Source organism: Schistocerca cancellata, chromosome 7, assembly GCF_023864275.1.
Source record: "Schistocerca cancellata isolate TAMUIC-IGC-003103 chromosome 7, iqSchCanc2.1, whole genome shotgun sequence".
In the NCBI taxonomy this organism is placed as follows: Eukaryota; Metazoa; Arthropoda; class Insecta; order Orthoptera; family Acrididae; genus Schistocerca; species Schistocerca cancellata.
Window position 1 is genome coordinate 443,943,777 of NC_064632.1, and position 14,020 is coordinate 443,957,796.

General features: G+C 38.4%; 1 protein-coding gene across 3 annotated transcripts in view; it reads right to left on the reverse strand.

Moving 5' to 3' along the window:
* The window catches only part of LOC126092311 (ankyrin repeat and IBR domain-containing protein 1-like), a 564,318-nt gene that overhangs the window by 230,015 nt on the left and 320,283 nt on the right, over positions 1-14,020 (reverse strand). For 2 of the 3 annotated variants that reach the window (XM_049907838.1, XM_049907836.1), the window contains 2 exons: positions 3,119-3,300; positions 2,086-2,325 (listed from right to left, as the gene is read on the reverse strand). In XM_049907838.1, coding sequence (XP_049763795.1) covers positions 2,086-2,325; positions 3,119-3,300 — 422 coding nt within the window. The remainder of the gene's footprint in view (positions 1-2,085; positions 2,326-3,118; positions 3,301-14,020) is intronic. The other variant, XM_049907837.1, reaches the window with a different exon arrangement.

Genomic DNA, 14,020 nt, shown 5'->3' on the forward strand with positions numbered 1-14,020 from the left:
TGGGGCCTCTATGCTTCTGTGTATGGGTCCCACCCATCTCATGTTTTTGCCTCTTCTCCAACAGATGACTCCACAGTTTGTACTATGCCTAAGGTGTGGCCCTGCCCATTGCTGCCTCAGCCTGCACCAGGTCTCACCACCATTGGAGGCCTGGTTGTTCTTCCCTGATGACAGCTCTGCTTGCCTCTTGCTTTCCATATCCACATCTTCTTTCATCTGGCAACTGTCCTCCTTCAGTCAAGTCTGACACTACCAGACCACTTCATCTGGATGATGCTGCCATGGTCAGCTCTCCTCTCAAGAATGGCCCCACACCCAGATCTTCAGTACACAATGGTGACGGTACGGGGCATGTGTCGATCTTCCTCGGGCAGTCTTTCTGGCATCCGATGTCACCTACTGCACACTCACCATTCCCTCTGGCTGTGAGGTCCAAATTTCTTCCCTCTCCCTGCCCTTCATCAGGAAGATGCAGTGATGGCTGGTATCCCTTCCATGAGTGCCATGCCATAGCAACCAGCACTGAGGTCCCCACTTACGTTCACTTCCTACATGTGCCACTGCACTCTCGTGTGCACCACTGTGCTTCCACGCACAACACTGTGCATGTCAAGACACACACTGCAGCCTTCACACTTACAGCTGCCTCTGCAACTGGACGTGGGACTATCTCTGCGTAGCATTCCCCAGTCTGATGCTAACTATCAGGACGGGTCTTTCAATCTTCCATTTTTCTTTAGTGCCTCTTTGATGCATGTGTTTCCTTCCACACCTTCTTCATACTTCTCCTCTTCCTTCAGTGCCTTTTCCTTGCACATTCTAGTCCATTTTTTCCTTGTGCATCAGATCTCATCTTTGCTCTTCGGGCTCCTTGCATGCTTGTGCCACTTTTCCACTTTGTGGCACTTCTGTTGTGCCCCCACTCAGGGCCCATTCGCCATCCTCCGGAGCATCTCCACCTTCCCTCTGGCAATCTGTGCTTCATGGTTTAGCCATCTGTTTCAGGGGGAGGGGCTGTATATCTGGCCACCTGCCTGCCCAAATACCACTACAGAATGTATCTCCAGCCAGCAGGTTCCCATACCAAAAGCATCCTCTGCCAACCCAGACACATATGGCAATCCAAATTCTGCTCATATATGCTGCTCACCACCTCATGTACATACCAGATGACAACATTAATATGTCCCTCTGTGTACATGGCAGAATCCAGCAGGCTCCATGAGAGAGACCAGCACTGCTCGCCAGCTGCACCTGCAGCCACACAGGCCACTGCAAACGTGGCACATTTTGTCTGCATGCCATGTCATGTGCCTGCATGTCACATGATCATCATGGAAATCCTTCCAAAGGATTACTTAAGATGATGCATGACCAGTAGCCTACAGCACTTGCTCTCACTCTGGGCTCAACACTGGCTGTTCCTTGCAGCTCATCCATTGGTAGTCATCTTCAGCAGCATTCTTCAGCACCACACAGATCTCTGACCATATGTCGACCCAGGGCAGTCCAGGACTCCGAACAAGACACTGACCAGCTTGCACCTGACTGAGCATGACACAAATCTGCACATTGACCGGAACACCATCTACGACATCAACCAGGCATCAACTAGACACTGACCTAAGACGTTGAGTTGGACTATGGTGATAACTCTATCATTCATAGTAAGTGGCTCCTATTTTCTACATCACGTCAGAACTGTGAACTGTTCATTTGTGCATTACCCATAAAAGTGGTTGGCTCTTTCATTAACCAGTAGATCAAGTTTATTCCATGCTGTCCTTGTCACCTCAAGAGAACCAAAACATAAAATGTGTAATGAAAGAATTTTTAAAAATTCTGAGCACTGGACATTCAAGTACTACAAAATTTATCTCATGTGATACTTGATCATTTACTCCTAACTTGGGGTCATGTAGGTGCTCCACTTTTGTCAAAAAAGTTAATACTCAATTTTTGTTTCTATTATGTTGAAATATAAATTGAATCTACATATAATGTTTAGAAAACAATAATTTAGAATAATGATGCAAACACTGGAGCAAACCTAGTAATTTAATTAATGCAGTATATCATACAGACCTCAATATCAAACTGAAGATATCGACGAGCCATATCTGGAGAAACAAGCTTCTCTATTACATCCGCAGGCACTAACATGGGGCACTGGTAAGCAGGACATAGAATTCCATGGGCATCACCAGCTTGGATCTTGACTGTGAGATAATTCTCCCAGCACGAAGTGCAGAAGCGGTGACCACAGGGTGCTGACACATCACCACCAGTCTCCTCTGACACTGGCAGTGTGCAGATTTCACACTGCTTATAATGCAAACAAGAAAATTTGGTGAAACAGAAACAGTCTGAGAAGATTTAGGTAGAAAAGAAAGAACATACATGAAGGCAGAACAATTAGTTCACAGTGTCATCTACACTTTTCCCACAAATGCTCTCTCTCTCTCTCTCTCTCTCTCTCTCTCTCTCTCTCTCTGTGTGTGTGTGTGTGTGTGTGTGTGTGTGTGTGTGTGTGTGTGTGTGTAAGACTGAGAGAGGCAAACAGAGATAGCCAACAAATAAAACTGAAGCCTTAAGAAAGCATGTAGTTAGCAATGATATAACAAACAATAATCATGAAACAGATTGCACATATAACCATAAATCAAGGACAATCCAAAATACACATTTTTACGGGAAACTGCTACTTTCTGTTTACAAGAAACTGCTACTTTCTGTATTTTCAAAGCATGTTATACGTCTCATGTGGAAGCCTACAGCATTACTCTAATAACAGATCAATGCACGTCTGTGCCTCAGTGCACATGAGGAAACATGAGTCACGTGCATTATAGCGAGTTTCAAATGAAAATACTATTTTAATTGTAACAGATCTTACCACCCCCTCCCCCTCTGATCCCCTCCTCTCTTCTCCTCTCCCCTTCCCTCTCAGTCGAACTCTGCACAGATAATCCACAAACTGGAATTTGCACCCAGGTAATCAGGAGTTTGCTGTATTCACAAATGGAGGCTATTCGGCAAATGCTATATGTTAAAATTTGTATGCCTAATTTTTCACATGGCCAGTACATGCAAAAGAAAATCTTATCATGACACTCACAACAGGCTCTGTAAGGTCTTCAGGGTCTGGTGGTATATCTGGAGGCTGCAGAACTGGGGATGAAGGTGTGCTGCCACTGTCACGGAGCTGAAGAGCCGAGGCTGGGGGCTGCACACCTGCCAACTGGCAACAAGCAACTGCATCCTTCATCCACTTGTCTAGGAGGGCCTCACGGGACCATTCTGAAACATTGTTCCTTCTCTGAATTACGTAGCCCACAATGAACATTTGAAAAAAAAAAAAAAAACTACAGCACAGAAATGTTATTAAAGTTTAAATTACTACATCATAACATGTAAATAGAATGAATGACAATGATGAAATGCAGAGAGGATAAAATTTGGCACAAATTAAAAAGGTAGAAAACAAGACAAGATAAATTCAAATCCAGTACTTTGTCATTAGTGTTGGCAAAATATCTGCAAAAGGGATATTCCACATAAAGTAGGACACATGTATGATATTTAAAAGTTTAAAATCTGGTACTTTTTATATATTTTTTGAATAGGCTGGACTTTTTATTGTATGGCAACAATGGTTTGTGGCCCATTATTGCTTGCCCTCCTTAATTTGTAGCCATTTTTATAATGCCATATGTTTTTCATGTGATGAGAGTGTGAGTTGGAGATTTTAGACCTTCATTTCAACTAATTGGCAGGTAAGAATTAATATATCATTATTTATATTACTGTTACATACCCTAATGTATTGCATAAAGAGTATAAAACTGAAGTGGGTAAATTATAGGCTGGGGTAAACAATATAACACAACAGCATGAACTTTCATGTAACCTGAGTCACTTACATGTAATTAAGTTTATCTGTCAAAAGAGATATTAGAGATAACTTTATCTTGTCCAGTAATTTACTTCTTAGTATGAATGTGTAACTAACATCACTACTAAAAATTTCCCATTTCAACCAATATTGTAAAAACAGAAAATTAACAGCGTAACATGAGTCACGTAATCTGAGTCACGGTTGTATTATTTTAAGGTTAGAAGAAGAGGATGCTCTTAGTAGCAGCAGAAAGACAGAGTAGGAAGAGGGAAAAGTTAAAGAATGAAGAAAAAATGAAGAATTTAAGAAGAAGCATCTGGAAGAAACTCAAAAAGGCCAGCAGAAGTAGAAACAAAAGTTTCTACATTTGAGTCAACATATGCAAGGGCTGTTATCAGAAGAAAGAAGACCTAAAAATAGCGAGGGAGTTAGAAAACACAGGCAACATAAGATGCAAGATCAGCAGCCTAGTACAGCAAGCTTGTCACCATATAAGTCACTTAGTGCTCTGGATAAAGCCATGGCTCAAATGCTGCAATTGCTTTCATTAGCAAGGTACTGTCAACGATACCTATCCCATGGTAAAAAAGCCGCAGACAGAATTGATGCAGTTGCAGAACGGCTAGTGGGTAATGGAGTAAAAATGCGGAAATTCATAGTAGGTGATGCATCAACCTTCACTCAGGTAGCTGCAAGTACCACAACTATGTAGGTTTTTCATGTGTCTATTGATGAAATTCAAGGAATCAATGTAAAACTTAATTTGGCTCAAATATTTATTCAGCACCATCAGTGCCAAACATAAAGAGCATTCACTACTTTCACCACCAGAAAGGAGTACTACAAACATATCTGCTGTCTCCAAAGAATTTTGTTGCTGCAGATCATCATACTGAAGAAACTATAGAAAGTGTGAAAACTGGAGACTGGTACAAAGTAGGATATGACAGAAAATTCAATGCCGGAGAAGTACGTGCAGTTTTTGGAAATTCTTGCTTAATCAGCGCAATGGAGTGTGCTGATCACTAATGGAAATAGCCTGTAAAATGTGACGAAATTATAAAGAAAATTAATCCACTTGGTGTTGTCAATGCAAGATGATATTTTCAGTTCTCTGACTTTTAATTGAATCAGTTCATTTTCTCAGATGTCATGCTCTTATAATTTTTCATAGTGTTTGAAAAGTGAAATGTTAATGTTAAGTTTACCTTATTTGGCACATAATGTCATATTTTCTTATCTGTTTGCAGGAAAAAAAATCCAACAAGAGGTAGCAAGTAACATGAGTCATGTAACACTGAATCACACGCCTTTTTCAATATATTACAATATTCACATGGTATAAATATTTTTAGAAATCTGTAACTCTGTCATTTGAATGCCAACCTAATACACATTTTCTGTGATAAAAACCAGATCCATACTCCTAATAGTTTGAGAACACTTTTGACCTAAAATGCACATTAGGAATAGGATGTCCCAAATTTGTAACATGACTCATAACATAAATTACTTTCTTGTTCTTTAATTTTAATGCCCTTCCCTGCTTAAATAACACTTCAAAATCTTTGCCTGAGTAACACAATTTATAATGATGATTTACAAAAGAAAATATGGATTTATAGATTGATAACAAGTCAACACAATAAAATACTGATTTCAAAATGTAACATGTGTCACAATGGAAGGTCCCCAAAGAATTATACTGAAATTTATATTAACAATATAAAAATCCTGAATTTCTATGACCTTGCTGAATGGAGTGTGTAATTGTATAGTCAAGAATTTATTCAGTTTCCCAAGTAGTCCCCCCTTTGGATCAACACAGTTGGCCAACATTTCTGCTATGGGCAGAGTCTATCACGGAAGAGCAATTGTGGAAGACATTCGAATTGTCAGTCTGTATTTATTGATACAGAGTTTATTTTTATTCTTCCGCTCTCTGGTTGAAGTCATGAATGATGGCGGGTGAGTTTAGACTTGTTCTGCACAGGTGCGTAACTTGCAATAGTCCATACTTATGCAGAAGACATAAGCTATATTGAAGAATCAAGTAAATTATAGAAAAAATAACATTTTTATTAGGGCCAAAATTGTAAAAATTAAAATGTAAGACGTGATATTTTTTATCATTGTAATATACATGATAGGCAGAATTAAATAGGTCTAGTACCTCAGCCTTCATGTGATGCATATTTGGTAAAAATTTGGTCTCCTTCAAATGCATAACATTGGATTCACAAATTCTCCAACAGTCAATGAGCATTAAGTAGTGCTCTAAATGCTCTGCTGTGTATGTCGTAACCATTACAAGCATTAAATATAAAGAGAGAAAGTTATTTAGTGAGTCTTTATTCCATTTGTTGCAAGTTGTCATACGGAATCTATGCAAGAGACTGAGTTCAGCAACTTATGCATTACGCATTGTTTCTTCTTATAGAAGTATGGAAACCATATTATGGTTATTTTCATACCATTATGGCATATGGAATTATAGTTTGGGGTAATCAGTCACTGGCTAAAAAAGTACTGTGTGCACAAAGAAGAGCCGTCAGTATCATGTGCGGAGTCCATCCTAGAGCTACATGCAGGACTCTTTTTAAGAAACTTTGAATCCTTACATCTACTGCACAATACATATTCTCTTTGATGTTTTTCAAAGGGAAAGAAAAATCCTTTTTTAAACTGAATAGTGAGTATCATAGTCATGAGACGAGAAGAATACATGATATCCACTCATGTTTAAAAAAAAACTTTAAGGCAGTTCCTATGACAAGGATCATTTTATATGATAGAAGAGTTCCTGAAGTACAATGTTTTGCATTTCTTTTATTATTAAATACAAATATGTGCCCAAATCTACATTCGTAATCCTGACTATTCTTTATTGTAAACACATAATTTGCAATATTTATTGTCTGTAACACTTATTATTTTGTAATGAACAAGAAATAAATAAATAATAAATCAAACCTGATGGAGGGGGCAAGTGACAAATTCTACATAAGCAAGCAAGAAACACAATTTGCAGGATATGTGCTTTCTTCAACCACAAAGCACTTTTACACGGACACCACAACTGATGCTTGGTGGTTGCAACACTGCAACCCTTTCAAAAAATTAAGAAACTGCAGGACAGTTGCTTAATCCACAATCTTTTATTGTGTACACAACCAGTTTTGGAGCACTTACTATTACACAGTTTTCCTGCTTGTGTTCCTGCTCGCAGAGCTCGGGGGAAGAATTGTTACAGAATTTTTGTCTCTTTTACCCTTTTGAAATGGAACCTTTGGTTCCATGACAACACTGGGATGAGGATGACCTCAGATGATTAAGTTATTTTATTTTTTACATCAGATGATGGAACTTGAACGCTCTAATACGAGCCATGTACACAATAAAAGGTTTCAGATTAAGCAACTGTCCTGGACTTGTACAGCTGTGGGTGTCCCACAAGAAGAACTCTTACTGAATATCCCTATCTGCGACTAGGCTTGCACGAAGTGTCATCATGTATGAATTGGACAATACTGTGTCTTTCATTGTCTATTAGAGAATTGATTCTGATATGACTTGTAGTATGCATGCCATGTTTGTAAACTAGTTATTTGTGAATTAGTCACCCTTGATAAATATTCAAACTGGGTATACAGTGTGCCAGTTGTAGCAGGTTTAAAATTTTTGGAAGAAACAGGCTGAGAACTTTCTGTCACTGTGACATCCAATTGGTCAGGTAGACATACCAATTATATTTTAGTTACTTTTGTTACATGCTTTTCAAAGTAACCAATAAGATGAATATTTCACATACACAGAAATGCAGCAGAGGAAATTGTTTTCTTTGGTGCAGTCTTCACACAGTCTATCTTTTTATTTTAAAAAAGGATGTGATGAATTCATGTTTGGTACACAGTAACAAACTGACACATAATTAGAATCCATAGCTGCTGTCACTAATCCATACCTGTATGGTTCTTCTCAATTTGGAGGTAGCCCATCTGAATTATAGTGATGAAAGTAATTTTCAACTCCAGTATTTGAATGGGAAGTGTAGGACAGATGGTAGCATTAAGCTCCTGATCACCAGACTTTGCACCAGTGTGCTGTATTAAATTCCCAACCAGCCGACACTTTTTCATGCAGTGAGGGTGCAGGATAGTGTTGACTGTGATTCGTGTGCAGATGGAGACATTTAAGTTGAGTGGCCCTCTTTTTTTGCTACTTGAGAGGAGTAAGCTACATGCTGGCACAAGGTTTCATCCACTCCCTTTTCTCTCAGTCTCATCAGAAATAAAAACACAACACCTAAATCTAACAGGCACTCATTACAGCCACCATACAAACCAGCTGCACTTGTACTCTGCAAAGGAAAGATGCCACTATGTGTGCAAATAAAATCATTCCAATCAGGTGGCTGAAACTACTTCTAGGGGCTTACTGCCCCACAACGCCATACATCTTTTTCTATCTGTAGCACAAAAAACCAATTGGATTCATTTCCGAAGGGTCCAAGTTTCACTAAGAAATTCTTTTTCACATTTGCTTTTGGTCAGCTTTCAGTAAACCAGTAACCAACTTGCACAAAGGATTCCTCTGTCAGAAATAAGTGGAGGAGGCTCAGGCACATCTTTCTTTTCTCAGAATCATGAGTGTTACAATGCTGTCTTTACTGTGTGGGAGCTAGATCATGCTCCCATTTCATCCCAACCCTCTGCCCCATCACCAGACAATGTATACATATCTTGCAGAACATTTCTTTTGTGGACAAGCACTTTCTCCTTCATACGTACAATCGCATCTGGGCAGAGGGCATTTGAAGCCACTATGATACCCATACCTAAGCCCAGTAAGGACAAACACTTTCCTTCTAGCTGCTGCCCCGTTTCTCTCACCAGCTGTGTTTTCAAGGTGAAGGAATGTACGATTCATGCCCAAGATGGTGCGGTGGCTCGAGTCTCGCAATTTACTAACTACTGCACAATGTGGATTTTAAGCATGCTGTTCTGCAGTTGATTGTCTTATCACTTTGTCAACCAATGTCACGAATGGTTTAACACGGAAATACCAGACTGTGGCCATGTTTTTCGATTTGGAGAAAGCCTATGACACCTGCTGGAGCACTGGTATCCTCTGTACTCTCTACACATGGGGCTTCCGAGGCCAACACCTATTTCTTTCAGGCACTGTTTATAATGTATATGTTTTAGAGATTTTTTGTTTATATCAGATAATGTAGCACACTTTCTAAACAAATTATCAGTATTTTGAAAATTTCTGAACCAGCTTAGGGTTATTAAAAATATTACAAAGAAATTGATGCATTTTTTTTCCCAAAATGCTTCCTCAAATTGAGAAACCATTTAATCCAATGTTATACATTTGAAGGAGATCAAATTTTTACCAGGTATGCATGACATAATGGCTGAGGTGCTACACCTATTTAATTCTACCTATTATGTGTATTACAAGGATAAAAAATATCACATCTTACATTTTAATTATTATAATTTTTTCCCCAATAAAAATGTTATTTTTTCTATAATTTACTTGATTCTGCAATATGGTTTAGGACTACTACATAAGTATGGACCATTGCAAGTTACAGAAAAAATTAGAGCAATGCTTTATAAACTTTAGGAAATATTTGTACCTGAATTCTTATAAATACAACGTAAGGGAAATTGCGAATGAAGATATGAGTTCAATTAAACTGTGCCTCAGAACATTCCTGAAGCATAGTCTTCATCCTGCAGCATTTCTTCATCTTCAAGCTTCCTCTTGGCATTCCTTTTAGCACTTCTTGCTTATTTGCAACCCGTTGTCTCTCACATGCAAGCAATTGATCTTTCATATTACAGCTACATTTTAAGCCTAAATTTCTCAGGACTTCCAACCTTCCTATCACTCCATTGTTGAAACTTATCAGTGCATCTAGTACACCAACTTTTAATGTATTTAGTCCTACAAAAACATTATTGGGTAATCTCTCCCATATGCAATGGCTGACACTTTCATTTGTATTCTGAGTGCCTCCATGAAGACATTTACTAAGCAAAGCAAGGTCACTGAGGTCTCTAAAAATTGGTTTTATTTCATTCATAACAGGCTCAGGAAGAGAATGCTTATGATGGTATATTTGACCACTTTCTTTTGCTTTTTGGTAACCACACCAAGAATCTCCTCCTTTAGGGCCAAGTCTGTGAACAGGGTGGTCATCTGTGGACAACCTATGAAAGTAAGTGGCCCATACAGCTTTTCTCATTGCTGTAACACCATTCAGAGGTGCAGTTCCTCTAATGGGTTTATAAACTCTGAAGAAGGTCTATTTCAGTTTCTGTCAATCTGCCTCAGCCAAACAGAGATTTTCCATCAGATTGCAACTTTCCTTTCATTTCTCTTCGTAGCTTCCTCAATAGAGCACCCATCCTCTTTTGCACATGTCCATAACATTCCAGTTCCGTTACCAATGTATCACCATAAACATTGAACTCATTAATTTTATTGAAAGCTTTTGAGTCCCCATCGCCTAGGTACTTCATATATATAACATTATAAATGGGCACTGACTCTGAAATATTTTTAGAGCTCCATCGCACTTCATACCTTCACTGTGACCATCATAATTCTTAGAATGCTGATGTTCAATATGTCCTTCAGTGTTACCATGGCAGGTGTGGCAGTAGTTAGATAAGCCCTCAACATCAACACCTTTTCCATTCTCCAGAGAAGTAGCACTTACAACACCATTGAAGGAACGATGTCCTTGACGTTGCCATGTCCCATCAAGTGCAACAGCAAAGTCCCTGGTTCCACTAATATTTACAGTTTCTTCTACTACACATTTCATAGATGCTTTAGACACAACTATCAAGGCACCTAAAAGTATTTTTATGTACTTGCTGAACCTACTGGGAGGAGGAGGAAGGTCCATCAAACCACAAAACGTTTAAACAGGCTTTTTTCCTTTTCCTATTCCATGCATTCCATACACTAAATTCAAATTCACATCATATGAATTATGCACAATGTTCAAAGTCATTTTAGAGGTAGATTTATTGCAGGACCTACACAGAACAACTAATTTTGACACTAAACCATTCTTGCTACTTTGTTGTTCAGTTATTTCCAGACAGTCTACACCATCACATTGTTTACATTTTGCCACTTCCTTTATCAAAGAAGATAAGATGCCCACATCGATAACAAGAAATCCACTACAAACAGCGTCATTGTTAACACAAAAATTTGAATCACCAGGAGGCGTGCCATGTGGGAATTTCATCCCTTAAGATCTGAACATAGGTCACTTTCAACAGTGTGGCTTGCTTTGTTTATGAACTGGTTACCAAGAAATTTCTTTTTACTGAATTTCTTTATGCGTAGCATAATTTGTATTTGTTGCACACTAAAGGATATGTACTTCCACAACTATATGTAGCACATGGGCAACACACATTCAGTAACACATGAACAAACTGCTTCAGCGAAACAAAAATAAAAATTAGCAAAGATAAATCATTTACAGATAGTAGAAACCTGCACTGTTACCAAAATATACAATGTACCATTTGTATAATCCCTGGAAACAGAAAGTTCACAGTTCTTTTCAAAATAATACTGGTTTCTGTAACAGAAATAAAGGAGGCGTGGCGGCATACATGACCATAAATTTAAAATTTGGTATATATAGGTCATTATTCATGTGAAACCCTATAATGTATACATCAATATAATCAGGAAAAACTATAGAATTTAATAAAGTCACAAAGAAATTTTGATTTTTCCACCATTTATAAGTCTCCTGTATCCTTCAGAGCCTCTTTGTGCTGTACACAATTCATCGTTTAGTGCAACAGCTCCAGGAAAGCTTTCCCTTGTTCACCCTTGATCGAGCCACTGTGATGTTTATGTGGATCCCTGGTGACATCGGTCTGATGGGAAACGAGGGCACTGACACTGCTGCCAAGGCTGCAGTCCTCATACCTCGGCCCACTAGTTCTTCCATTCCCTCCAATGATCTCTGTGTTGCCACCTATCAGCAGATGGTGTCACTTTTGCATCACCACTGGTCTTCCCTTCATGGAAACAAGCTTTGGAGAATTAAATCTCTCCCAGTGGCTTGGCCGACCTCCTCTTCGCCCTCTCGCCGTGAGGAGGTCATTTTAGCTAGGACTCATATTGGGCACTGTCTTTTCTGCCACTTCCATTTGTTAAGTGGTGATACCCCACCTCTTTGTGCTCATTGTCCTCAACCTTTTGACGGTTTACCATTTCCTGATGGAATGTCCTTTTTTAACCTCTTATGTTCTCATTTATGTTTGCCGTCTGAGTTATCAGCTGTTTTACCAAACGACACACAGGTTGTTGACCACATTTTACTTTTTATCCATTATAGCAATATGGCGAAGAACATGTAATTTTTAGTTCAGAACCTCTATTGTCTCTATGGCATATTCTATGGACCTTTCTCCAAGTCCTTGTTTTTAGCTTTCTTTCCTTCCATTAATTGAGCTTAACATTTAGTCACTTTTAACTCCTTTTTTTTTTTTTTTTGCCTTCATGCTCTACGGTTCTGACATGGGCACGTATGACTCTAGTTGTTTTTGTGCCCTAAAACAAAACAAAATAAAACAAACAAACAAGGCATTCTCTCATGCTTCTTCATTTAACATGTACTATATAGTATCTTCTGATATGCTCATCACATCAGCTATTTAATATGCCTTTAATCATTAATCACTGCGTACCATATTTTGCATTTTCTCAATGTTTTATTCTATGTTGCACTGTTTAGACCTCCTTCAGATCACCAACTTCAAGACATGTAGGTTCACAATTGGATTCAAGTAGTCATTTCTTAACAGTTGAAAAATATAGAGCAAACTCTTTATATACTTCCACCAACTTTGGATGAATTTCTGCTTCCTACAAATAACACAAAACAAAGAATTTTATGATGTCATAGTATCCAGTTTATCCACTGGAATGAAACACCTGCAACATCACAAATTTAAAAAGCTTTGTAAATAAAAATGTCCCACAGATCAAGATGCTATCTGACATATGATATTATGCAACATGAACCAACATAACAGTATTTTGTTGTCTCAATGGCATCTCTTTGTCAGGCTCACAAATTTTTACCTTGCCCATATACAATTCATTAATAATGCCCCAAATGGAAGTATTTCCTAATGGTGATTCTATGGGAAGGCCCATACCTAAGCAATTAACAAAATATTTTGATTTGGAGAATACAGATTTTCTCGGAAAATCTCACTGATCAAATCTTGGGTTGACAGCCAAGTCAATGCGTCATTCTCCAGCAAAGTTTCAGCAAGTTTCTTACTTGCCGTCTTCAGGTGAAGATTTTGCCCATAACATCCACGTCTATGCTACGATGTTTGAGCAGTAAAACAGAATTTATGAAGTCAATATTCAGCAGAGGCTGGAAGATGAGATCTTAACAGCACTTTAATAAATTCAGGGAATTCAAAAAGGAATTCCAACTGTGTCATCATATGGTGCCTGAGGTGTCCGAGTGCCTGTGGATATAGCAGTAAAGCGTACTGGTTTCATCTTCCAGAATGAGATTTTCACTCTGCAGCGGAGTTTTGGTTTTATTTTGGCTTTCAATTTTTAGTGAAATTCTATTTGGAATTTTGTGATCTATTTGTACCTAGTTTTTGTAATTATGGTGGTACTATGATACTCATCTCTCATATATCACAATTTTTAAGAAAATCAGTACATTTTAAAACCTTTTCACCTAGTTTTTGAAGTACACTCTTGCATCCTAGGAATTATTACAGCAAATACATGCCATCTTAATACAGCACTTTGTTCCTTCACAACAGATTATTCGTCCCTGAGATAGGATCCCATCTATGGATATTTGTCAAATTCATAAAAGAAGTAAAGTGAAAAATTGTGGATTCACAACATCCAGCTGTTATACAACTTGGAGAAGTATCTTTCCTCTCTAAAACAAGATCAAGATGCCAAACAATTTTAGTGCAAGTTTGAGTTACTGTCATTCATTTGAGTGTAATGGAGTATGACGCATATCAAGTTGGAAATTCCCACCCTTGTTATGTTTTCTAACATCATTGTATTTCCAAT